Raw genomic sequence first — 26,326 nt, 5'->3', positions numbered from 1 at the left:
AACAGTCAAATTACATGTCTCCTAAGGCTATGTCAACAGGGAACAGAAGCAAGAGGATAAATAAATTTGACTCTTGAAGTTTGAAGCTCAAGAGTCATGACTCTTTAAATAGGAATCCTATTGAATTACCTGGAGATATCATTGATATAAGAAGCCCAGCACAAAGAATGTTTAATTGATGCCATGTAGTGCTTCTGCTTAATTTGTTTTTACCTCAACTGTGTATTTATTCTATTGTTGCGTTCAACTCAAATAATGGAAACATGTATATGTGTTCAGCAGTAATTGATTAGTTATAATAAATAATTGCTATCTTACAGTAGAACTTAAGAGCAGTTCTCAGTGATTTTTTTTTGCTCAAAATTACAGCCGATTTTCGGCTGCTTCCCAATCACAAAAATCAACGTTTTTTCCCAACAAATCTGACCAAAATTTCCCAAAAAAGCCCAATTCCCCCCCCCCCCCCCCCCCCCAAAAAAAAAGATTTTTTTTTTTTTAAGAAAAAAGTCTCTTATAACTTAATTATGATTTCTTAACTCTAGATCTCAACTTTATTTGATAAACATCCTACAAAATATATAACTTTAATTTAGTCCTTTTTGTCCATGAATCATTCCTAAATTTGCCACTTTTATTGATTTAAAAAATCCCAATTTGACCAGATTTCTTTTCTTGAAAACCCCCTGATCATGCACTTAAAAACAATATAAATTCTGTAACTTATAATCCTATTTATAATGCTTAATTTTTCCCAATTTCATGGCTTATCACACATTTTTCCTTCTTTCACGGTTTATCGCAGTAATTTTCCCAATTCAAATGACACAGGCTGTAACAAATTTAAGTAAAAAAGTCACTGGTTCTATATATAGTCTATCTGTGTATTTACATGTATATGAGGCGGATTCTTGGATAAGTTGGATCAATGGATGCGCGTTAAATGTCATCCCAGTAATCTGAGACAACACTTTCTGCTTTTATGGAATTTTTGGCCTCTTATAAACAACAATTCAGTTTAGGTCGAAAGTGTCGTCCCTGATTGGACTGCACTGTTTAACCTGGGATGACTTTACTCACATGCATTTAACCATGTTTTCCAGAGATAGATTCTTATTATTTTCTTGTATACAGGCAATAATGTCGGATTTCGAAGATAAAGATAAACCGCCAGCGCCCCCAGTCCGGCTTACAAGCACCAGGTAAGAGCTACTCAATACTCTGTCTTGACAATAGGCCTATTAAAGTCAAATCTGACTTTAAATGAGGTCAGCGATTTTTTCCTTCTTTATTTATAAAGTACCTGTAATAGATACTTTCCAAATTAAGAAAAAACTACAAAATTCCCAATGGCTGTCTTAAGAAATGAAGAAAAAAGTTGTCGTTCCAAAAGTGCATTATCTACCAACAAACAAATAAAATGAGCACTGTAACATTTAAATGATTTTAAGCCAAAATGCAAGTAAATTAATATTTGAATTGGTTTGTGCAATTTATACCAAGTAATTAAAAGAACTCATAATTCACAATATGAAGATTTTAAGATGCAAATTTTCCCAATTTAAGGGTTTTACGCGCTTATTTTTATGCCCCCGGACTGAAAGATCGGGGGTATATTGTTTTTGGCCTGTCTGTCATTGTATGTGTGTGTGTGTCCCAAATCTTTAACCAAAACTTTAACCTTGGTCATAACTTTTGCAATATTCAAGATAGCAACTTGATACATGGCATGCATGTGTATCTCATGGAGCTGCAAATTTTGAGTGGTGAAAGGTCAAGGTCATCCTTCAAGGTCAAAGGTCGAGGTTATGGCTTCAAAGTGGCGCAATAGGGGGCATTGTGTTTCTGACAAACACATCTCTTGTTCCCAATTGGTACGGTACAGGTACTTTTCCCAATTAGCAAAAAAAAATTGCTGGAGGCCTACACAAATTCCGTGTTCGGAAAACCCAACCTTATTTAGTGGAAACTGAAGACCCTTTAGATTGCAGGGTTCGCACAGGGCTTGAAAAGTGCTTGAAAACGAGTCCAAGGCTTGAAAAGCCCTTGAACAAAGGTTGGCCTTGAAAAAGTGCTTGAAAAGTGCTTATTTCATGTAAAAAAAGCCTTAAAAATGTTTATTTATGCTCAAAAATACTTTAATCATCGCTTTAGTTATTTTACTTTAGTCGTTCTTAAGGGAAATATGAAAATTTATCATAAATTCCTTCGCGCAAAAAAGTTGAATATGAAATATAAGTTTCGTACACTATTTAGTACGAAACGTTATGTGCAGTACACGTCACAGATTATGTGTACTACGTCAGAGGTTCTCCATTGTGATCAATTTTTGCGAGTGAAAATGCAGGGATGGGGAAGTGTCGTTTCAAACCAGGGTGGTTAACTGAATAAGAGGAGAGAGCTGGAAGAACTGGAAAAGGAAATCAATTCTGTTAAAGACAAAATGTTATAGTAACTGACTGCTGTTCAAATGTAATGAACTAGTCTGTGTGAGCATAGAAAGAGACAATGTGTTTGTTTGTAATAACTTTTAAAAGTAAATACAGTACATTCAATGCGGAACAAACGTATTTCGCGATCCGCGGCACCAAGGCGAAACGAGTCGATGCCGCGTATATATTATATTATATTTTGTTCATTTTATACAGTTAGTATCGCTACTAATTACCCGATAATTCTGTATATTCCAGTTTTAAATCAAATGCTGGTAAATATTTACGATACACAAACATTCTCGATATTTCCTTAAGAATCAAATACAATTGGCATGTGTTACTATTTATAGAGATGATGAAATAACGTCTAATTGGGGCTTTTTTTTCAACTGAACACGCGATTCGCGCTTAAGGTGATGTTCATGTATTTATACAACACAAAATACACCCAAACTTTCCAAATGACGTTCTACATGTCTGCATAATTTTCGCGCGCTTTTTATGAAACAAAGGATATTTTAGCACTGTTTATTTGACGCTAGAATTTGCCAAAGGTTGCGTTAGCATTAAAATTTGGAAGTGTGTCTCGGATTACAAATTTAATAATGATAATCGAACGAAACATGTATAGTTGCGCGTAATTAATTCTACGCTTCACATACATATATGTACATGTAGGTGGATATCTTTTCACTCGATCCGCCGCGTACGTATGCGGCGGATTTACTCCGCGAAAGCACGCGAGGTTAATACAGACTCTGCGCGGATCGATGCCGATTGCCACGGCGATACGCCGCGTGAACACACGATTCGGCGGCCGCGAACTTATAATCTGGCCGTGGCGTAGCCGCGGATTATGTTTGTGCCGCGTTGGCTGTACTGTACATATGTGAGACTCATCGAGTTAAGGATGTATAACCTGTATTTCTATGTAATAACTAGAAATAACATGTATGAGTTATTGTGGAATAAGTGTAATGTGTTTGAGCAAATAAAAAAAAGTAGATATTTACTATGTTAATCTGGTTTAAAAATGCAGTTTTTAAAGGAAACTAACGTACGGTTCTCGGCCTTGAAAATGAAAATTTGGCCTTGAAAAGTCCTTGAAAAGTCTTGAATTTAGGTTTGAGATTTCTGTTTGAACCATGGATTTGTTCTCCACAAAATTGACAATTAATTGTTCATGACCAGCGACATATTAATTGCACATTTCAAATAAAAGGGACATAACTGTATGATTTAAGTGTAGGAAATAAGGGATGTTTTAAACCTGGCATTATGGGCGTTTCTCATGCTTATATCACACAACAACATATTGTTTCTATCGTCAGCGTAATTAACTGGCACTGACTTTTTGTAAAGAAATCAAATATCGCATGTCTTGTGAATGAAACATTTTTATTTTTATTTTATCTTTCTCCATTACTATTTAATCTGTCATCTCCCCTATTCTTTTGAATCTTAAGAAAAAAACTGGAGTATCGTCTCAAACATTAATTTTGTGTAACTAAATTAAGCATTAACACATGGATGTTAAAGCAAATACTGAATTGTTACTATATGCATGTACCAAAATAACTTAATATAATGATAGATACATGTAAGTATATATAACTGAATGAATTAGATAGGTTTATTCATATGTAAACATTTTTTTTTAATTGTCAGCAAAAGACGTAAAACAAAACTAATAGTCAATTAAGTCAGAAATATACATGTATGCCTTTCTCTAGTTGTTGCTGAATGACATGACTATATAGGATATGTGATGTGTAAATCATACATGTATGTCCTCCCACCCTTGCGTTGAACGATCATGATCTTGCGTTTTATTTTGTATATTCATTTCAGCACAAATATGCCACAAGAAAACAAACCTCTTCCCAAGGAACCAGATGCAAAAAAGAAAACACCAAAAAGTATGTAAAAAATTAGTTTTATGTTAGGGTTAAGTATGTTTGTTTCAGGCTGAACTATTTAACTGCAACAAAATAATTGGACATTTCATTAATTCCGGTTTGTAGACATCACAATTGTCTAAAAATATTAAGTGATTTGATATTGTTAACATGTGCAATTATGAAATTTGAGGCAAAATCTTCTCAACTGAGTTACTTAGTCCTAAAAAGTATATACTTGTCGATTGTTTGTGCATGTATTACCAGTGTTTTTTTTAAATAAATAAACAGTATAATTATCCCCACGCTTTTTGAAAAGCGTGGAGATATTGTGGTTATCTCTGGCGTCTGTCTCTCTGTCCATCCTGGACACTATCTCCTCCTACACTATAAGCACTAGAACCTTGAAACATACACACATGTTAGCTATGAGCATATGTGCGACCCTGCACTATTTGGAATTTTGATCTGAGGTCCCCCCCTGGGTCAAAAGTTATGGGGGTTGGGGTGGGGCCGGGTCAGAGATTTTTACTATTTTTTTTAGGTTATTTTACTATAATTTCTTCATTTCTACACCGATTCACTTCAAATTGATACTGAACCTTTTTTATGACAATGCAGTCAATCGCAACTATGCATGGCACCATTACCAACTCTGAGGCACCCCACCCACATAGGTCAAACCCACCCAAAATTTCCTTTTTACTATAATTTCTTCATTTCTACACCGATTTACTTCAAATTGATACTGAACCTCTCTTATGACAATACGGTCAATCTAACTTATGCATGGCCCCATTTCCAACCCTGGGGCGCCCCTGGGTCAATCATGCGGCGGGGGGATACGCGTCGGCCTCTGCCGCACCATTTTTAGTTTGTATTGGGGTAGCATGGATTTCAATGTTGGCATTCTTTTTCACTCAATTTAATGCAAAACAACATTTTCTGACTATTAAACGAATATGCAGAAACAAATAACCTCCTTACCTCAGAATTTTGACCCCTGAATTTTCAAGGATAGGGTCATTTTACTTCTGGTTTTCAACATCTATTGAAATCCCTGGGATATAATTTTAAGCGAAATATTATATAGGCTATGCAAGTTATTGTTCTTGCTTTCAATATTTTCATACTTTTTTTTCAAATTCAAATTTCGAAATGATGCTAGTTGTTAAGAAAATACCTAGAAATGATGCTAGTTGTTACGAAAATATCTTGAGAAGAGAAAGCCTTATGGCTTATCAGTTATAATATGCAGAGTATTTTCTATCTCAAAGGAATATTTTTTTGCCAGAAAAGAAAACACTGCCTGTAGCTCAGTACATTTAGATACATTAGATGAAATGATGGTTTGACTAAATTCTTTCTGGGTTTGTGTACTTGAAAGTTGGGTTTTGCTGGTATAAAGATATATTGATAACCTATGAGTTATCTTTGTGAGGAGGCTGCAAGTTATTTGTATATTTGAGAGTGTTTGCAGTTAGGAATTTTTGTTGTAAGTTAGTAACTGTTTAAACAGTACCTGTTTGCAGTAAGAATTGAACATACAGAAATTTGTGCAGGCTATAGAACAAAATCACGATTTCTTATTGTTTACTTCATTGTCGTTTAACTATAAAAAAAAATATTACCTTAGTTGCCTTTGCAAAGCTTTGGAATTAAAACATATTGATTACAGTAAAATATTAAATTATGAATACATTTTTTGGCTGAAAAAAGGCGTAACAAATAATTTGCTAAATTAAGCAAAAAAAGTTTATGTGACCCAATCTCGAATAATAGCCTCCTTTCTTGTTACATATCACTTAGCAATTTTCCAAGTTAGTGATTGTTTTACTGGAACACACATTCCACAAAACATAAATACACTTTTATATGGCATTGGTCAGTTGTAAATTTCTTTGGATGCAGACATCTTTTATTGATTACTCATAAAATGAATTTGCCTCCTATGTACCTTGTATTTCCCAAAACATATTCATAAACATACAAGTTTCGTTATTAACCATATCTCCATCATAACTAATGATTTATCTCCCTGACTATGAACAGTGTGTACTTGGCCAGTATATAATGCTGTTCCATATCACTCAGTGCTCTTATCGCTGGCTAGGTTCTTCCAAGAATTCTGTTACATTGTGTAGTCTAAATCATGAAATATTATCTCCTATTATTTTCCTATGAAATATTGAAATATATTGTTGGCCTCATGGCAGCATGGTGCAGTAATGATGTCTTTTGCATAATGATTATTTCTATATGTTGGAAATGGGAAGGTTTTCATGAGGCATTGTCTTACTTAATTGTTAGTTTTTAATGTCCTCCACCACTATAGTGGGGGACATATTGTTTTTGCCGTGTCTGTTGGTCTGTACGTTGGTCTGTCTGTTGGTTTGGTCAAACTTTAACATTTGCCATAACTTTTGCATTATTGAAGATAGCAACTTCATATTTGGCATGCATGTGTATCTCATGGAGCTGCACATTTTGAGTGGTGGAAGGTCAAGGTCAAAGGTAAAAAAAAGAGTCAAAGTGGCGCAGAAGGGGACATAGTGTTTCTGACAAACACATTTGTTGTTTGCTGTGGAACTTGCATGTAATTACTTAATTATTTGAAGCAATTATTTCAGCAATTTAATGTTTGCCTGTTTTTGACATGTTAATAATCAGGAGGTATTTATAGCTTAAGCCACAGTGAAATGTTACTTGTTTGCATTGTTTATATGAAAAACGTAAACAATTCTTCTCTGAAAAACAAAGGCCATGAGATTTGGTAATAAGGATGTAAAATTGTGGTGGTCTTCCATTGACTTTTTAGCCAGGAAAAGCACCAGTGCCAAACTGCTTGGGAAAATTAGCGCCCAAACCTATTAATTAAGAAAATTTGTGTTATGAAATCTTCAGATTGGGAATAATGGGTCTTTTAAATTGCTTCGTATTAATTGCACAATCCAATTAAAAATATTGATAAACATGCATTTTGGCTCAACATGTTCAGTTTCAGTGCTTTTTATTTGTTCACTTGCAAATAATGCACTTTTAGACTTAAATTGACGACATTTTCCTACCATTTGGGAATTTTGCATACAGTGATTGGGCATTTTGTAGCCTTTACTTAATTAGGAAATGACCTTTTACGGGTACTTAACTTTATAAAGAAGGAACAAAATTGCTGTCTTCTACAAAGTTTGTTCAAATCGTGCCCCTCAGGGGGTCAAAACTGGCCACGCCCAGGGGTCACAAGATGTATATAGACTTTTATAGTAAATAACTTAAGAAATCTTTTATAAAACCAGAAGAGTCAGGGGTTTAATATTTGGTGTATAACATCATTTTGTGATCCTCTACCACATTGTTTTAAACCAGGTTTTCTGAAGGAAAAAACTGGTTATTAGATTGGCGAATGTAGGCGGGCGGGTGGGCGGTCTGGCAGGCGGGCAGGTGGAACAAGCTTGTCCTGGCCATAACTTTGTCGTTCATTGTGAGATTTTAATATCATTTGGCACATTAGTTCACCATCATTTGACGGTGTGTCGCGCGAAAGAATAACGTTGATATCTCCAAGGTCAAGGTCACACTTTGAGTTCAAAGGTCAAAAATGGCCATAAATGAGCTTGTCCGGGCCATAACTATGTCATTCATTGTGAGATTTTAAAATCATTTGGCACATTTGTTCACCATCATTGGACGGTGTGTCGCATGAAAGAATTACGTCAATATCTCCAAGGTCAAGGTCGCCATGACTAAAAATAGATTTATTTTGAAACAAAGGGGATTGATTTTAAACAATCAGTTCAGTTTGACTTGTCTCTCTTCATCAGACTTTTTTAGTCCCCTACCGGTTCTATTGGATAGATGCCAATATGGACATTATGCACGTCATTTCATTTTGTTCCTACGTCTAAAACTCTGGTTGCTATGGCAACAAATAGACTAGAAATACTGCTGAAAATGGTGATTTTCTGGATCCTGCGATAATTTTAAAAGTTCTTAATATTTTTTCAAGAAACTTGGAACATGGATAGATGGCAATATGGACATAATGCACATCATTTCATTTTGTTCCTACATCAAAAATTATGGTTGCTATGTTGGAATTTCTGACAATGGATGGTGCCGGTAGGGGACTTATATTGCTTGACAATAGTCTTGTTTCAAATTGGCTCCACCTTGAGAGTTACTTTAAAAAAAATGTTTATAGTACAATTTTTTTGTGTGTTCTAATACTATCTAAAATATGTCAAATATGCATCATACAGAGGAAAAATATTTGATACAAAACCATAGTTGTCAAACAAACATCACACAATCGGCACATAACAGTTTATTTTCTATATATCTCAGGTGAGCGATCTTGGGCTCTTAGGCCTTTTATTTGCAGTTATCAAATCATTGGTAAAAATATGCCTTGACTTGAGATCCATAATGCATGTTTTGCTGTGCATTCCAAATTGTTTTGTCAATATGTCTGCGCAAACCACTCAGAATGTCAAGACTATTGACTTACAGATATATGGGTCTGTTTGTAGTTCTAAAATATTTACTAACTGCTATTTTCTGCTCCTTTGGTCTGGGATTTATTATTAGTATCTATGAAGTCACAAAATTTGTAGGGCTATATCTCAGAAACTATATACGATTTCAACATGAAACTTCATGGGTGTATAGACATAAATTAGGAGAAGTGCCATGAACAAGAACCACAACTCTACACTTTCTTAAATAAGAGTTATTGCCCTTTGTAGTTTTTGTATGATGTAACTTTTCTGGGCTCTATCTCAGAATCTATACAAGATTTTGAAAAGAAACTTGATGGATGTATAGCTATCAATCAGGACAAGTGCCATGCATAAGAACCATAACCATACACTGTCTAAAATAAGGGTAATTTTCCATTTGTAGTTTTTGTATGATGGTGCTTTTCAGGGCCATATCTCAGATATTATACAAGATTTCAACATAAAACTTGATGGATGTATGGATATCAATGAGGAGAATTGTTACGCATTAAAACAATAACCGTAGACCATGTTATTTTACAAATATTTGCCTTGTTCATCCATTTGCACCCATCATGGGGGGAATGGGTTACAATGTATCAAAGAAAATGTAACAATATGTGGGCAAGACTCTTTAAGAGATTGATTATATATGTAATTATACATTTTCTTTTTCTTAAAATGTCTATGATTTCCCTATGAAAAAGGAGTTGTTCAAACATTAGTTTGACTGTAGTCTTTTAATTTTTTACCATGTGTAGCATAAATGTTAATGTTCAAGTACACTCGGATATTGACAATTTAGAAAGGAAATAGATTCCAAGTGCCTAACCGCCTTATGTATGCATTCTGAGTTACAAGTAATTATGTTATGTATCTTCTCATACATATATGTTTGTTTCTCCCTTTAGTACGATTGCAATTGTTCCTAGTTTGATAGGGTGTTGTGACACTTAGTTTCAAGACTGCTTGAAGGAAATTAAAGAAAACAAAATCACCCTGACTTGAACAGTTAACACTTTAAATATGATGTACATGTCATGGCTTTAAAATTCAGATGTTGGACAAAGGATTTTACCATTTTTGTATAAAGTAAATAAATTTAATTAAATCAAATAACAATGGAAACAGGGCCAGCATTTTAAAGCATATAAGGACTATAATTTTAGTTGGATTATAACTTTGACAGATCAATTTTCCAGATTATAAGTGGAGGAATAAATGTGGAACTGAAAGTGTTTGCATATGAGCTCTGTGAAACGGAGTTTAATGCATGTTCGTAAAGTGTCGTCCCAGATTAGCCTGTGCGGGTTAATCAGGGATAACACTTTCGGCTTTTATTATATTTTTCCTTTCTAGAAAGTCTCTTCTTAGCAAAAATCAAGTTTAGGCAGAGAGTGTCATCCTGATTAGCCTGTGCAGACTACACAGGCTAATCTAGGCCAACACTTAACACACATGCATTAAACTCCCTTTTCACAGAGCATGGCAATAATTTTATTTTTTTTCGGTAACAGTGTTGGCAGTGATGATGTGGTCTTGAACATTTTTTTACACTGGAGCCTCACCAACATGCAATTAAGCAAGGGAAATATTGTTTTGAATCAAAGTCCCTGCCAGTTCTTCAGTCAGTTGTGTTAAATTATTTATTGTTTCTTTGTATAATATTTTAATTATGATGAATTGTGAATTATAATATTAAAAATCACTAATATGTGCGTTCGAGGAGATCTGAATATATGAAACTGAATATCCATCACATTCAAGTGATGTCTTAGGTTTACTCAGGATCAATTAAGATGTCTAAGAGGTTAAGCAGGCTGTCTGCTTCTTTTCAGCGACACAAACACAGAGGTAATAATTTAACCCTACTGGAACTATTTTATATTATATTGAGATTTTACTGTAGCAAAAACCTATTCTCACTCAGCCTAACAGATACAATATTTTTATTATGATTGGATGCATTTACTTCCCTCTCTTTTGTGAACTCTACTTCTTAACCCTTTCCCACTTAGAAGCAAAGTGAAAATGGCTATGTGCAAACAGCATAAAACCAGAACAGCCTGCAAGTAACTCACCATGTTTGACTGAAGTCATGTTCATGAGTGACTCGGTGAATATCAAGATTAATATAAATTTCTTTTAACACCAACTGAAAATATCTCATTCCTGAGTTGAATTGCTAAAAACATGAATTTATTTTCTCAAAGCAAAATGTTTACATTGTCAAGACTTGCCTACAACAATGAGTCATTATGAATTGCAGTTGCCTGTTATGATTACTGTAAACTTATTTGTATTTCTTGGCATGAAATTTCGTGGCTTTTCAAAAAATGCCTTTTCATGGACAAGTTAATTTGTGGATTTTTATGCCCTCCTTCGAAGAAGAGGGTATATAGTGTTGTGCTCATGTCAGTCCGTCCGTCCGTATGTCTGTCCACCAGATGGTTTCCGGATGATAACTCAAGAACGCTTAGGCCTAGGATTATAAAACTTCATAGGTAAATTGATCATGACTCGCAGATGACCCCTATTGATTTTCAGGTCACTAGGTCAAAGGTCAAGGTCACGGTGACCCAAAGCAGTAAAATGGTTTCCGGATGATAACTCAAGAACGCTTATGCCTAGGATCATGAAACTTAATATGTACATTGATCATGACTCGCAGATGACCCCTATTGATTCTCAGGTCACTAGGTCAAAGGTCAAGGTCACAGTGCCAAAAAAAAGTATTCACACAATGGCTGCCACTACAACTGACAGCCCATATGTGGGGCATGCATGTTTTACAAACGGCCCTTGTTGATTTTGGAATAAGAGGATTTTTCAGATGTGTTTGTGTCAATATGTGGATCAGTCAATTAACCCTTTGCATGCTGGGAAATTTGTTTGTCTGCTTAAATGTCGTCTGCTGAATTTCTAAAATTAGCATTTTTTTCGATTTTTTTCAAAGAATACTATCAGAATAGCAAACAGTTTGGATCCTGATGAGACGCCACGCTCTGTGGCGTCTCATCTGGATCCAAACTGTTTGCAAAGGCCTTCAAAACTCGGTTCCAGCACTGAAAGAGTTAAGGCAAAACAACCAAAATTAGTGTCCCACAAATAATAATGATGTTACAGTATCATATTCTTGATTGTATACACACATCACTAACAACACTTCCTTGCAGCTGCACAATACAATGAGACATTATATTAATTTCACATTGTGGTGTGGTTCATTGGGTTTAACATTTTCTGTTCAGAATATTAACATTTTCATGCATTTTATGCTGTTTCATAGCAGATTGTGCTGTTATTAATTATGTTTCATGTGCATACAGTATGCCTTCATGGGTCCATGAATTGCTTCCAATCATTAATTTTGCTTTGAAGCCTCCTGTAAAATATGAAAACAATAATGTGGCAAAAGTGTTCCATGATATAGCTAAGGCCCTTGTCCACTAGGTTCTCATTACGGCTACAATTGTTACCCGAAAAAATCAATTTCTATTGTCAAAAAAATACTTGCAGATCTAGGAGGAAGCTTTTGCCAACAGTACCGGGTCATTTATTTGATTTATTATAATTAAGTGTCTACATGTATATTTCTGGCTTGGCGAACACATTATTAATTGAAGTATTAAATTTTTTTAATATCTTATAAACAAGCAAATTAGTTGAATTGATATCCCCCGCCAATATGCTTCTGGACACAAAAATGTTATATTTGACACAAAAAAAGCATTTTTTCAAGATACAAAGGGCCATAACTCCGTTATTAACAGATGGTGTACATTGCCATTTGGCGTGCATCATCCTCTTATCCATATACTCATACCAAGTTTCAATGAAATCCGCCAAAGCATTTCCAAGATATGGCTCCAGACACAAAAAAAGCATTTTTTCAAGATACAAAACCATATTAACAAATGGTGTACAATGCCATTAGGTGTGCATCATCCTCTTATAAATATATATATATATACTCATACCAAGTTTCAATGAAATCTGCCAAAGCACTTCCAAGATATGGCTCCGGACACAAAAGTGCCGGACGGACGGACAACGCAAAAACAATATCCCTCCACCTATGGCGGGGGATAATAAATGGAGAATTTTAAGCTGTTTCCACTGAGATTCTTTATAACTATGGGACCTGTTCTGGTGTTTTCATCATACCCATATAGTGTTAAAAGGCTGTAGTGATGTACATGTAGTGGATATGGTCCGCCTAGCGATTAGGATGTTACAGGATCAATACCCACACACACAGGACTTTCAAAAGACATTAAGTTCTTCTTCTGTTCTATGCACAAACAGTTACACAAGTAGATCTTAGGCTTTTAAATGCATTTAAGGTAAAATGTACGAGCCTCGCCCTGGGGAATTGTGGTTTAATGCATGGTGCATAGTGCCGTTACAGATAAGCCGGTGCAGTCTATATGGGCTAATCACGGACATTGCTTTCCGCCTTTACTGGATTTTCTGTGAGAAGAGTAGTCCTTTTAACAAAAAATTCTGGAAAAGCAAAAAGTGTTGTCCCTAATTAGCCTGTCTGGACTGCACAGGCTAATCTGGGACAACACTTAAGGCACATGCTTAAAGTCCCTTTTTTATGCTCCCCCTAAATTTTTGGGGGGAGCATTTAGTCGCTGCTTTTTCTGTCCGTCCATGTGTCCGTCCGTCTGTGCACAATTTTTGTCCGGGCTATTTCTCAGCAATTAATGACCGGAATTCTATTAAACTTTAATCCGTCACCCGTCTCCGATGGTTTCTTGTTACCAGTGTAAGGCTAATATATGGGTTGTAACTGAATGAATACAGTGCTGCACATTTTATGTGAATGAAAACAGTGCTGCACATTGTAACTGAATGAATACAGTGCTGCACATTGTAACTGAATGAATACAGTGCTGCACATTGTAACTGAATGAATACAGTGCTGCACATTGTAACTGAATGAATACAGTGCTGCACATTGTATGTTTTCAGGTTCAAAGATGACGAAGATTAAGGAGTCAGACAAGCCAGTCATCTCCTCCCCATTGAACTTCGAGCACACTGTCCATGTGGGGTTTGATCCTCTCACAGGTGAATTCACGGTAAGTTGGAAATGGCACTTAGAGAATAATGGGTACCTAACGTACATTTTCTCTCAGATATAGTTTCCATTTTTGTCATGGTTTATCAGCAAATCTTTGAAGATTTGGCATTTATGAAAACATGGATGTTTAATATGTGAAAGAGCAAAACAGTAATATCATTTATATTTATGTGACATCAATTTTCATTCATTTTGTGGGTTGACTGATTCACGATTTTAATTCAAACACATAGGCTTATGACCAATTCAAACTCCTCTTTTTTTCCGAAGTAAGTTAAGCATGAATTCAAGTGTGCACTACAAAGTCATTAAAAAACACCAGGAAATTTCATGCAGAAGTATATAAATGATTTTATTGTATTTATTCCTCTCAAGTTGCCTCAGGTCTTGTACATGATAGAAGCTTTGACAAATGACAAGCTCTGCAATATTGTCCAATCACTGTATTTCACATGGTAGGCTTGTTAATAATTAAATAAAATGACAACATGTTGTACTGTTGTTTATATGAAGGAGATCATGAATATGTTAATGCCCATGATTTTGTTATCAATCACAATGGAATTTAATGCTTAAATTAGAGCCTGGGATGCAGCCTGTATTCTCTCAAGCATTGTGTTCAATATATGAGCCCCCTCTGGGGAGAGCAGGCTATATGCATGAACATATTATATCAGATAAGCCTGTTCAGTTCGCTTAGGCTTATCAGCGATGACTTTTATGGAGTTTTTGTTTTAAGGAAGTCCCTTCTATACGGAAATCCAGTTTATTCAGAAAGTGTCATCCTTAATGAGCCTGTGTGGACTGCACAGGCTGATCTAGGATGTCACTTAATGCACATGCATTTAGCCCAGCTTTCCCAAAACCAGGCTCATATATTTAGGGGTTTTATTCCTCCTCCTGTCAGCTGAGTTTCTCATTTCGAATGTCTAGATTGCATAAGAATAGGGGTTTTATTCCTCCTTCTGTCAGCTGAGTTTCTCATTTCGAATGTCTAGATTGCATTAGAAAAGTTCTTTATTTTGATGGACTTTGATGTTCAATAATGAAGACCTTTGTTCAATGGGTTATTTTTATCCCCTGGGGTGTTCCCAAATCTCACTCCTGTTATTCCATTAACCCTTTCTCCCATAAGAATCAAAGTGAAAATGGCTATGTGCAAACAGCATTAAACCAGAACAGCCTGCGTGTAACTCGCAGTCTGTTCAGGTTTCATGCTGTTTGCTGCTCATCAGTATAAAAGGATTAGAAATGAAGCCTTTACAACTTCCAGTAAGAAAGGTCTTTAATTAAATTTAACTTTCTAAGGGACTACTAATGCATGAAAACACATATCTAAGTGGTAAAGGGTTAATCCTGATAGATAGTGCTTGCCATTTATATTTTTCTTATGACAGGACTACACTTAGTCTTTGCATACATGTATGTTTCTGGTACCTGGCTTTTATCTTTGTCTGGATCCTTATAATCAGCTGAGAGGCTATTAGGTACCAGTCTTAATGGCTGGCTCTCAAAGGTTTTCCCTAGTGAATTGCACAAGGAGAAGATTTCAGTCACGATTAGGAATAAATGCCATTTGGTACTAGAATGTTATAAGAACTAATTAGATTTGGGCCGCTCAATTTCATTTCTGATATTTTAAGTGCCAGAAAATTCTGTTACTTGTCAGCAGGGCATTCTTGGAATTGATTGTTTGTTTATGTCGGAGAAAGGTGCCTTTATTTACCTTCTCCAAATTACCTATAAATTACCAAGTAGTTCTCAACGTAATACCTTCTGTGAGACCTTATTAAGTGGTAGTAAAACAAAACATGCAGACATATGGCAGTCTGGAGCCATTGTTTCTTTTGTTTTGTAAAGGAACTGATATTTTCTAGGGGAATTTGTGAAACCTGATTTTCAGTAATTATATCATCTTTTCTGAGCATTTGGGGAAACACCTAGATACACTTATTGATAAACAAGTATTTCCTTATATAATGGTATTAAAATATAGCAATATGGGATTGGGTTGTTACAATTTTATTTGAAAACTTACATTACTTGGCCTTAATTAATTGGAGATGTGTATTGCCATTCAGGAATCTACACGTAATTTGTTTGTTTGACTGAATTTTAGCTGCCGTGCTGTAATTCCGAGTAGATATAATATTGAATCATGCATACTGTTTTGTCAATGGTGGCTTTAAACCATGACATGCTAGGCGTGTATACTGACTTTTCTTTAATATTCAAAGTGTTTACATCCACAGGGCTGTATGAGTCAGCCCACTTGAGTTGAAAAGCAAATACAAAGTAATAAATGCAAAATTTAGAATATGATACTATATTTATCCATAAATTTTTGTGGCTTGCAAATCATTATATTAATTTAAGCTGCAGAGGAAAATTATCGTTCAAGTTCAGTGTAGATTATTTCTATGGGCCCATATATCATTCATGTGCAATAAAGCTCTCCAGCTAATTTTGTTACAGTGCCATTATTTATTTTTATGTGCATGTTAACATAGCAACCATGCACGTCTTTGTTATGCAATCCTAATAGTAACAAAGCCTGTTCTATATTTGAGCCACCCTCTTACGAAATCAGGTTCAATTCGTGTTCATAAAGTATATAATACTTCACGATAAGCCTGTGCAGTCCTCACAGGCTTATTAGGGACAATACTTTCCGCTTCCTTTTAAGGAAGTCTCTTTTGAATACAAATTCAGTTTAGGCAGAAAGTGTTATCCCTGATTAGCCTGTGTAGACTGCATAGGCTTATCTATGATGACACTTTACGCACATGCATTAAGCCCAGTTTTCCCAGGACGCAAATTGTAAAATCAAGATATGTGTACCGGTTTTTTTTTGTCAGGGTATGCCGGAGTCCTGGGCCCGTCTGTTGTCGCAGTCAGAGATTTCCCTGCAAGAGCGCAAAAAGAACCCGCAGACCGTCTTGGACGTGCTGAATTTCTACGAATCTTCCACCAAAAAGCAGGACGACTCAAAGTTTTTAACAAACATCAAACCTCCTAGTATGTGATTGTGTTGTTTATTAAGTTCTGTGGTATGTGCCATGGACATATAAAGATTTATTGCAAATGCGGTTAACATTTAGAATGATTGCACAATATTTTGGTAAATGTAATGGTTTTAATATTGAGCTTTACAAACCAGAAAATGGTATATATGCATTTTACTGCTGCTGCTGCTGTTTTTGTTGTTGATTATGATGATGATGATGATTGAAATGATGCAGATTCTGATGATAGAGTTGACAAAGATATTAATGATGATGATGATGATGATGATGATGATGATGATGTGATGATGGCAGTGGTGATAGTTATAGTGGTGATGATGATGATTGTTGTTGTAATGTTAATGAGGATGACGATAATTGATAATGTTAAGAATAAAACTGATAATGTTTGCGTTATCCATCTCTTTCTTATTTTCACTATATGTGCTGTGAATCATGCTATCACTCTGATTTCAGGTGCCAATTCTTTGCGACCCACTATATCAGACAGTTTGAACCACTTAACATTGAACAATACTGCAACAGTGCCACATGTGAGTTTGTAGAAACGTACAAACACAATCATTTGTTTATGAATAGTACTTCATGTCACATAAATCAGAAAATATTTATCAGAAAAGTCTATATGACTTTTCTGGAAAAACAACCATAAAGTACCTAACACATTTTTGGATATTATAAAGTGGATGGGTTATAAAAAAGGGATGATTTCATTCAAGTTAGCAGAAATTTATAAAAAATACATGAGGCCCGCTCTGAAAAAACCAAGCTTGATGCATTTTAGTAACATTCACAGGTTAATCAGGGACAACACTTTCTTATATTATTGTTTTCTCGTGTAGAATGTATTTTCAAATTCACGAACAGGTTTTAAAAGAAACATCAAGATGCTGTAGTTGATTTTACCATGTGTTTTCTTACTTTTCTAAATTAAATATGAAAACTTGAACACTGGACATGAACCTTTTCTTAGTAAAATATGAAGCCTTGAACACTGGACATGAACCTTTTCTTAGTTAAATATGAGGCCTTGAACACTGGACATGAACCTTTTCTTAGTTAAATATGAAGCCTTGAACACTGGACATGAACCTTTTCTTAGTTAAATATGAAGCATTGAACACTGGACATGAACCTTTTCTTAGTTAAATATGAAGCATTGAATACTGTACATGAACTTTTTCTTAGTTATTTTCTTAGTTAAATATTAAGACTTGAACACTGTACATGAACCTTTTCTTAGTTAAAAAAGAAAACTTGAACACTGGACATGAACCTTTTCTTAGTTAAATATGAAGCCTTGAACACCCAAACATGAACCTTTTCTTAGTTAAATATGAAGCCTTGAACACTGTACATGAACCTTTTCTTAGTTATTTTCTTAGTTAAATATGAAGCCTTGAACACTGTACATGAACCTTTTCTTAGTTAAAAAAGAAAACTTGAACACTGGACATGAACCTTTTCTTAGTTAAATATGAAACATTGAACACTGGACATGAACCAGTTAATGGCATATTGAAGGTCAGAACCTGAACAGTATTCATTTGATGAAATGCCTGTAATCCCAGCTAGCCCTAATCATAGTCCCCAATCATAGTGTGCAGGTGAAATTTCTATTCACCTTACAAATTGGAGAATATATATGAGCCTTGCTTTGGGAAAGCAGGGCTTAATGCAGATGCTAAGCGTCAATACAGATGGGCTTGCGCAGTCTACACGGGCTAATCAAGCACAACACTATATACCAAGGTTTTTATTTAGAAGAAAGTTATTTTAATTTAAAAAAAACATGAAAGCTGAACGTGTTGTACCTGATAAGCCTGTGAATTTTACTCCCATGCATCAAGGCTGGTTTTCCAGTGGGCGGCTCATGCATTTTTAGCTCATCTATTTTTTGAAAAAAAATTATGAGCTATTGTCATCACCTTGCGGCATCGGCATCTGCGTCGGCATCTGGTTAAGTTTTGCGTTTAGGTCTACTTTTCTCATAAAGTATCAATGCTATTGCATTCAAACTTGGTACATTTACTTACCATCATGAGGGGACTGGGCAGGCAAAGTAAGTTAACTCTGGCGTGCATTTTGACAGAATTATGTGCCCTTTTTATACTTAGAAAATTGAAGATTTTGGTTAAGTTTTGTGTTTAGGTCCACTTTATTACTTAATTATCAAAGCTATTGCTTTCATACTTGCAACACTTTTTAACTATCTAGGGGACTGTACAGGCAAAGTTATGTAACTCTGACTGGCATTTTGACAGAATTATGTGCCCTTTTTATACTTAGACAATTGAAAATTTAGTTAAGTTTTGTGTTTAGGTCCACTTTATTCCTTAAGTATCAAAGCTATTGCTTTCATAATTGCTACACTTACTAACTATCATAAGGGGACTGTGCAGGCAAAGTTATTTTACTCTGACTGGCATTTTGACGGAATTATTGGCCCTTTATACTTAGAAAATTGAAAATTTGGTTAAGTTTTGTGTTTTGGTCCACTTTACCCCTAAAGAATCATAGATATTGCTTTCATACTTGGAACACTCGCAAACTATCATAAGGGGACAGTAAAGGACAACTTGCATAACTCTGGTTGTCATTTTTACGGAATGATGGCCCTTTTTTGACTTAGTAACTTTGAATATATGGTTAAAAACAAATTTTGTGTTTAGATCCACTTTACTTCTAAAGTATCAAGGCTATTGCTTTCAAACTTAAATACTTTCATGCTATCATGAGGGTACTGTACCTGGCAAGTTGAATTTTACCTGGACCTTTGAATGATCTTGACTCTCAAGGTCAAATTATTAAATTTTGCTAAAATTGCCATAACTTATTTATTTATGATTAGATTTGATTGATATTTTGACAAATGATCCCCCACGTCCCCCCCCCCCTCCTGAATCGAATCCCCCCCCCCCCAAATTTTTTTTTTTTTTTTTTTATAAAGATCATCTTATAAATGACCACCACACCCCCCCTCCAAATTTTTTCTTTTTACTTTTTTTTTAAACATGGTTAAAAACAAATATATTTATTTTTATTATTTTATTTTTGAAATACCGTCCAACCATCCCACCCAAGAATCCCCCCCTCCCAAAATAAAATATATTGTCAAAGGTTTAATATATGGCTTCAAAGCGGCGCAATAGGGGGCATTGTGTTTCTGACAAACACATCTCTTGTTGTTTAAAGAAAGTTTTTTCTCAATTAAAATCTTGTCTAGGCTGAGAGTGTTGTCCCTTCTAAGCCCATGCAGACTGCGCAAGCTAAACTTGAAAGACACTTTATGCACATGCATTAACCCTTTCCCAGTCAGAAGCAAAGTTGAAATTGCTATGTGCAAACGCAAATAACCAGAACAGCCTGTGAGTAACTCACAGCGACCTGTGAGTAACTCACAGCGGCCTGCGAGTAACTTGCAGTTTGTTCAGGTTTTATGCTGTTTGCTGCTCATCAGTATCTAAGGGTTGGAAATGCAACCTTTAAAATTTCAATCTAGTAAGAAAGGTCTTCAATTAAATTTAACTTTTTGAGTGACTACAAATACATCAAAATGAGTATCTAAGTGGTAAAGGGTTAAACAAAGTGTTCCAAGAAAAAGGCTCTTATAAGCCTGTTACACAATTCTTGTAAACTGAAGATATTTCCGCCAGCCTGACTACAAAGATGTCTGAATTTCTGCTAGCCCATCATAAATTGCATTAGTCTCAGCCTTGCTGATTGTGTTTCAGGTCCAAGTGAAGCCAGTGGAGACGTCCGGCCTGCCCACGCCTGAGGGGGAGGATGAGACAGATGAAGCCCCACCTCCTCCCATAGCAACACGCCCCGACAAGACTAAATCCATAGTGGGTGCTTTTAATCATTTACATTTCCAAACAAAATGTAATTGGCTCCTTTTATTCAGCATAAAACCAGAACAGCCTCTGAGTTACTCACAGTCTTTTCAGGTTTTATGCTGTTTGCTGGGCATCAGTAGCCAGCTCCTATAGCCACACATCTCAACAAAACTAAATCCATAGTGGGGGCTATTAACCCTTTGCGCCCAGAGGCAAAGTAAAAATTGCTATATGAAATCAGCATAAATCAGAACAGCCTATGAGTAACTTGCAGTCTGATCAGGTTTTTCGCTGTTTGCTCCTCATCTCATACCCACATGCCCAAACAAGACTAAATCCAAAGAGGTTGCATTTAAATTCCACATTTAAATTGTGCTCTGGGAAAATGGCAATTAATGCATATGGGTAAAGTGTCATCCCAGATGAGTCTATTCTGTCTGTTCAGGCTTATATGGGTAAAGTGTCATCCCAGATGAGTCTATTCTGTCTGTTCAGGCTTATATGGGTAAAGTGTCATCCCAGATGAGTCTATTCTGTCTGTTCAGGCTTATATGGGTAATGTGTCATCCCAGATGAGTCTATACTGTCTGTTCAGGCTTATCAGGGACAACACTCTCCGCTTTAATGGTATTTTTTGTTTTAAGAAAGTCTCTTTATAGCAAAAATCCAGATTTGTCGCAAAATGTCATCCAGACTGCACAGGCTAATCTGCTATTAAACTTTACACACGTGGATAAAACTCTGCTTTCCATGAGAAATGCTCATTTTTGTAGCTGATAATGTTACTGTAGTCATGGGAAACATGAATGAGGATGAACTTGGAAAACAGATTTTATTCTTATTGTTTTACAGTAAACACTAGCAGTATAGTGACATCATTTTGTTTCTTTTCATGATGCATTTTTTTCTCAGCAATTTTCCTTTGCTTATAAATTAGAGGGAATTTTGGGAAATTCCAACTATTGCTTATAAGCATTATCAAACTTTTACTACTACTATGACTTCTACAGCTACTGGTATTAATTCTATTATGTAATGAACATGCTATGGATTTCTGTATGTTTTGCATTTTATCTAATTTGAAGTAATGTTTACATGTTGTTTCAGTACACAAAACCAATAGAAGACGACAAACCAAATGGCACATTGACGAACAAAAATGACAGACCAAAGAAAAAGAAAATGACAGACGAGGAAATAATTGAAAAGTTGCGAACAATTGTTACTATTGGTGATCCAAACAGGAAGTACACAAAAATGGAGAAAATTGGACAGGGGTAAACTAATTTAATATCATACTTACATCTTTTCACTCTGTCATAAATGTGTTTTTTTGTTGCAAGAAGAGTTTTAGCATACACACCATGATTTTTTAAACACAAAGTTTCATTTGTAGTATATACAATTTTGTGATGTGTTTCTATTTTCTTTCTAAAGATTGGATGCGATTGACATGGAATCTTGAACGTTTGTTTACCGGTACACATGACCTGATGTATGAGTACGGGGCACTGTCCTTGTTTGATTATAACAACCAAATTACAGCCCAATTTAAATTTAGGTTGAATGCAAGTACACACTGCTTTCTGAAATCAGGGCCCTCAATCTATCAAATCTGCCGCCGAATTTCGGTGGCAGTCCCCCACCTGAAAAGTATACATGTACTTTTTTCCCCTTATGGGGGGAAAAATTTCCCCTAAAAAAAAAAAAAAATTTTTTTTTTTTTTTAATAGAAAGATGTGTCTCATGATTATTATATCTCAATCCTATTTCAATTTAATCTTTTCAAACATACTAAATTATGAAAAATGCAATGAATATAGTGCAAACATGTACAAATGAAATAATGAGAGAGTAAGTAAAAAAATCCCCCAAAAAGGGAAACACCGCGAAAATTCCCCCTCCTAAGGGCTGCGGACCCCTTCCCCCAAAGTAGTGTGAGGGCCCTGGAAATTTGCCTTAAAAATAATCTATTTGAACAATGTAACACATTGGTCTGTATTAAAAAAAATCATTTCCTGCGTTATTTTGGAATATATTAAGGGATGCTATTTGTATCATTGCGCCATTAATGCATAAATGTAGCAGTACACTTTTAAGTAATAAAAAAAAAATGCTATTCAGAAATCCTGTTCGAATTTCAAACTCACCTGAGCACAATATGTACACAGTTCTTTTTCAACTGCTTGCAAGGATCCAATAGTCGGACACATTCTAAAGCCAAATATGAAAATGTTTACCCATTTCTGACAAACAATTCCCAATTATTAAAAATCTGTAATTTGTTTTGTTCATTAATGATAGTAAAATTAAGCTTTTTCAATTAATAGCATCAGATTTTTAGACAGACTGTACATTTAGATAATTATCATCTTAATTTTCGGTTGTTGACAAGGGAGTGCACTGTTTTTAGTGTTTTTTTTCAGAAAAAGTGTACATGTAGCATTCAATTTAAAACCAAATTTACTTGTTGATTGGTCTTTAAACTTAAATAAGAACAAGGCCTCATGCGTTCTCATCAAGTTTACTGATGTATGCATGTTCATTTGGAATACCCCGTATTGATTGGACGTCAAATAGAAAAACATGTACCGTAGGTTTCCACGTATAGCGCGCACCCGTGTATAGCGCGCAGGCTGTTTTTTAAATGCAAAAATGGAGAAAAAAATATTTCAAGACAATAAAACCACCAAATCAGACCGAAAATGGCCGCCATTTTACTATTACACAGTCAAATAATCCGGGGCATTGGAAAGCTTAATTAAGCATTCAAAATAGGAAGCGTCATTATGATAAGGAGCAGGGGTTGCATAGCACTATACTTTTCTGACAATTTTATAATTTTCTTGCAAAAGATTAACAGTCCACGTGCATTTCGTGAAAAACGTGAGAAAATAAGAATTAGTTAACATCGTGTGATTTTTCCTCGGGGAAAGCGTGGGCATTACCGGTAAATTTGAATTACGCATAGAAGACAGGGATACAATTGTTGAGGTATGCGGGCGAAGGACGATGTCAATATCTCTCTGTGTTGTAGTTCAGGCGATTGCTAACGATAGTTTGAAACACCACAGTTGAACGTTGAATATTTATACACACAAAATGCAATTGCATATTGTCACAAGTCGTGGCACATATTACTCAATATCATCTGCCAATTACGAAGTGCAAAATGATCCCCTTTCACACCTACCGTTACCCGTAAAAAGACCTCGTTCGCACCTACCTTTGCCTGCTCTCGACAACAATCCCCATCGGAATTCATCGAAAAGGAAGTGTTAAAACACAAACAAAGAAATGTCCGCAAGTTTATTCAAACAAATTTATTTTGACAAAACTTCTTCTACAGCGTTCATACCTACCAGTAGCGACTTATGGTTGTTTCGACAATGGCCCCTCAGTCAGTAAGATTATAGGGTGGTGGTTTTCTGGAAAAAAAACATGGCGGCCATTTTGATTATTTACGATTACACAACATATTTTTACCAATTTAGCAGCCAGGATAGCGTTGTATCAATGTATAACGCGCATCAACTTTTTAATTTGATTTTTGGAGGTAAAAAACTGCGCGCTATACGTGGAAACCTACGGTACATGAATTCAATTTTTGAGATTACGTGCACTTAGTTACTTCATGTTAACTTCTGATATATGATGAACATTCGTGTTTATTAAATTCTTAAACACATTTATTATCATTATTGACCACAATTGCTTTTTAAAATGTAAGAAGTTTGTGTTAATGGTGCCCAACATAATAAAGTAAAATATAGTATTTTGGTTGTTATGGCAAAGGATCAAATGTCCCTATAATTGTCAATATATGACCTGATTTTAGACTGAACTATAATATAACATCAATTTGTTACTATTGATCATTATGATATGGGTCGTTCTCTATTAAAAGGTGTTTAATGCATGTGTGTAAAGTGTTGTCCCTGATTATCCTGTGCAGTCTGCACAAGCCAATCAAGGGCAACAGTTTTGGCCTTAACTAGATTTTTTTGCTAAGAAGAGAATTTCTTGAAACGAAAATATCATCAAAGCGGAAAATGTCGTCCCTGATTAGCCTATGCAGACTTCACTGGCTTATCTGGAATGACTCTTTAAGCACATGAATTAAACCCCCTTTTCACATAGCACGTCCCATATGTATTATTATTCCCTATATACCAGATACCGTTTAATTAAAAACATTAGTTTCAGGACTGTTATAACTAATTGAGTAATAGGTGTATAGATTATGACTATCCCACTTAGTTACGGGAATTAGCAAACACATGAGACACATGCACCTGCAAATCAAGTATGAATCCAAAAGACAATGCATGCATGTTATGAATGCTAATAGTAGTAACAGGCATCAGGTCAATGTATGCAAGCTACTGTTAAGTCATTATGAATTGTGTGACATTAATTTTTGTTGATTTTGTGGATTGACCGATACACAGATTTAACACAAACACATTAGAAAATGACTTACACAAATTCCTCTTTCTTCCCAGAAATCAGATATTTATAAATTAATGTGTCCATGAAAAAGACACTTTTTTTAAACACATGAAATTTCATGCAGACAAACATGAATAATTTTACAGTATCACAGATCATGCTAGAGGAAGATGTAACATTTTAGAGCGCCATCCGTGTATGGTGTACATAGTAATAAAAGTGTCCTCTATTTTATCCAACTATATTTTACTATTACTTTGTTTCAGAGCTTCAGGTACAGTGTACATAGCAATAGAGGTGGCAACGGGTCGTGAGGTGGCCATAAAGGCGATGAAGTTGTCACAGCAACCTAAAAAGGAGCTCATTATCAATGAAATCCTCGTTATGCGGGAACACCAGAACCCCAACATTGTCAACTTCCTGGACAGTTATCTTGTTGATGATGAACTATGGGTATGGGGCTTTATATATGAGATGAACTATGGGTATGGGGCTTTATATATGAGATGAACTATGGGTATGGGGCTTTATATATGAGATGAACTATGGGTATGGGGCTCTATATATGAGATGAACTATGGGTATGGGGCTCTATATATGAGATGAACTATGGGTATGGGGCTTTATATATGAGATGAACTATGGGTATGGGGCTTTATATATGAGATGAACTATGGGTATGGGGCTTTATATATGAGATGAACTATGGGTATGGCGCTCTATATATGAGATGAACTATGGGTATGGGGCTCTATATATTAGATGAACTATGGGTATGGGGCTTTATATATGAGCCTTGCTCTGGCTATACAGGTTTTATGCATGCGCAAAAAGTGTTATCCCAGATTAGCCTGTGCAGTCCATGCAGGCTAATTAGGAGCGACTCGGCTTTTGTGGTATTTTTTTCAATTTAAAGAATTCTCTCAATAGCAAAAAAAATAAAGTTAAGGCAGAAAGTGTTGTTCCTGATGTGCCTGTGAAGGCGGACTGCACAGGCACATCTGGGGCAACACTTTATGCTCATGCATTCAGCCAAGTTTTCCCCGAAAGATGCTCACATGTACACATCTGTGTTTTGTTGATTATTT

General features: G+C 35.5%; 1 protein-coding gene across 2 annotated transcripts in view; it reads left to right on the top strand.

Moving 5' to 3' along the window:
• Positions 1–26,326, top strand: part of LOC127834961 (serine/threonine-protein kinase PAK 1-like) — a 49,697-nt gene that overhangs the window by 8,913 nt on the left and 14,458 nt on the right. Inside the window, exons 2-9 of one of the 2 annotated variants that reach the window (XM_052361115.1) lie at positions 1,132–1,199; positions 4,284–4,351; positions 13,810–13,919; positions 16,780–16,939; positions 17,404–17,480; positions 20,682–20,795; positions 21,894–22,063; positions 25,505–25,691. In XM_052361115.1, coding sequence (XP_052217075.1) covers positions 1,138–1,199; positions 4,284–4,351; positions 13,810–13,919; positions 16,780–16,939; positions 17,404–17,480; positions 20,682–20,795; positions 21,894–22,063; positions 25,505–25,691 — 948 coding nt within the window. In that variant the 5' untranslated portion in view covers positions 1,132–1,137. Of the gene's footprint in view, positions 1–1,131; positions 1,200–4,283; positions 4,352–10,411; positions 10,684–13,809; positions 13,920–16,779; positions 16,940–17,403; positions 17,481–20,681; positions 20,796–21,893; positions 22,064–25,504; positions 25,692–26,326 lie in introns of those variants that run through there. The other variant, XM_052361116.1, reaches the window with a different exon arrangement.

The sequence above is a fragment of the Dreissena polymorpha genome, chromosome 6 (genome assembly GCF_020536995.1).
Source record: "Dreissena polymorpha isolate Duluth1 chromosome 6, UMN_Dpol_1.0, whole genome shotgun sequence".
Classification (NCBI taxonomy): Eukaryota; Metazoa; Mollusca; class Bivalvia; order Myida; family Dreissenidae; genus Dreissena; species Dreissena polymorpha.
The sequence above is the reverse complement of the archived record's forward strand: the minus strand, read 5'-3'. Positions and strand labels throughout refer to the sequence as shown.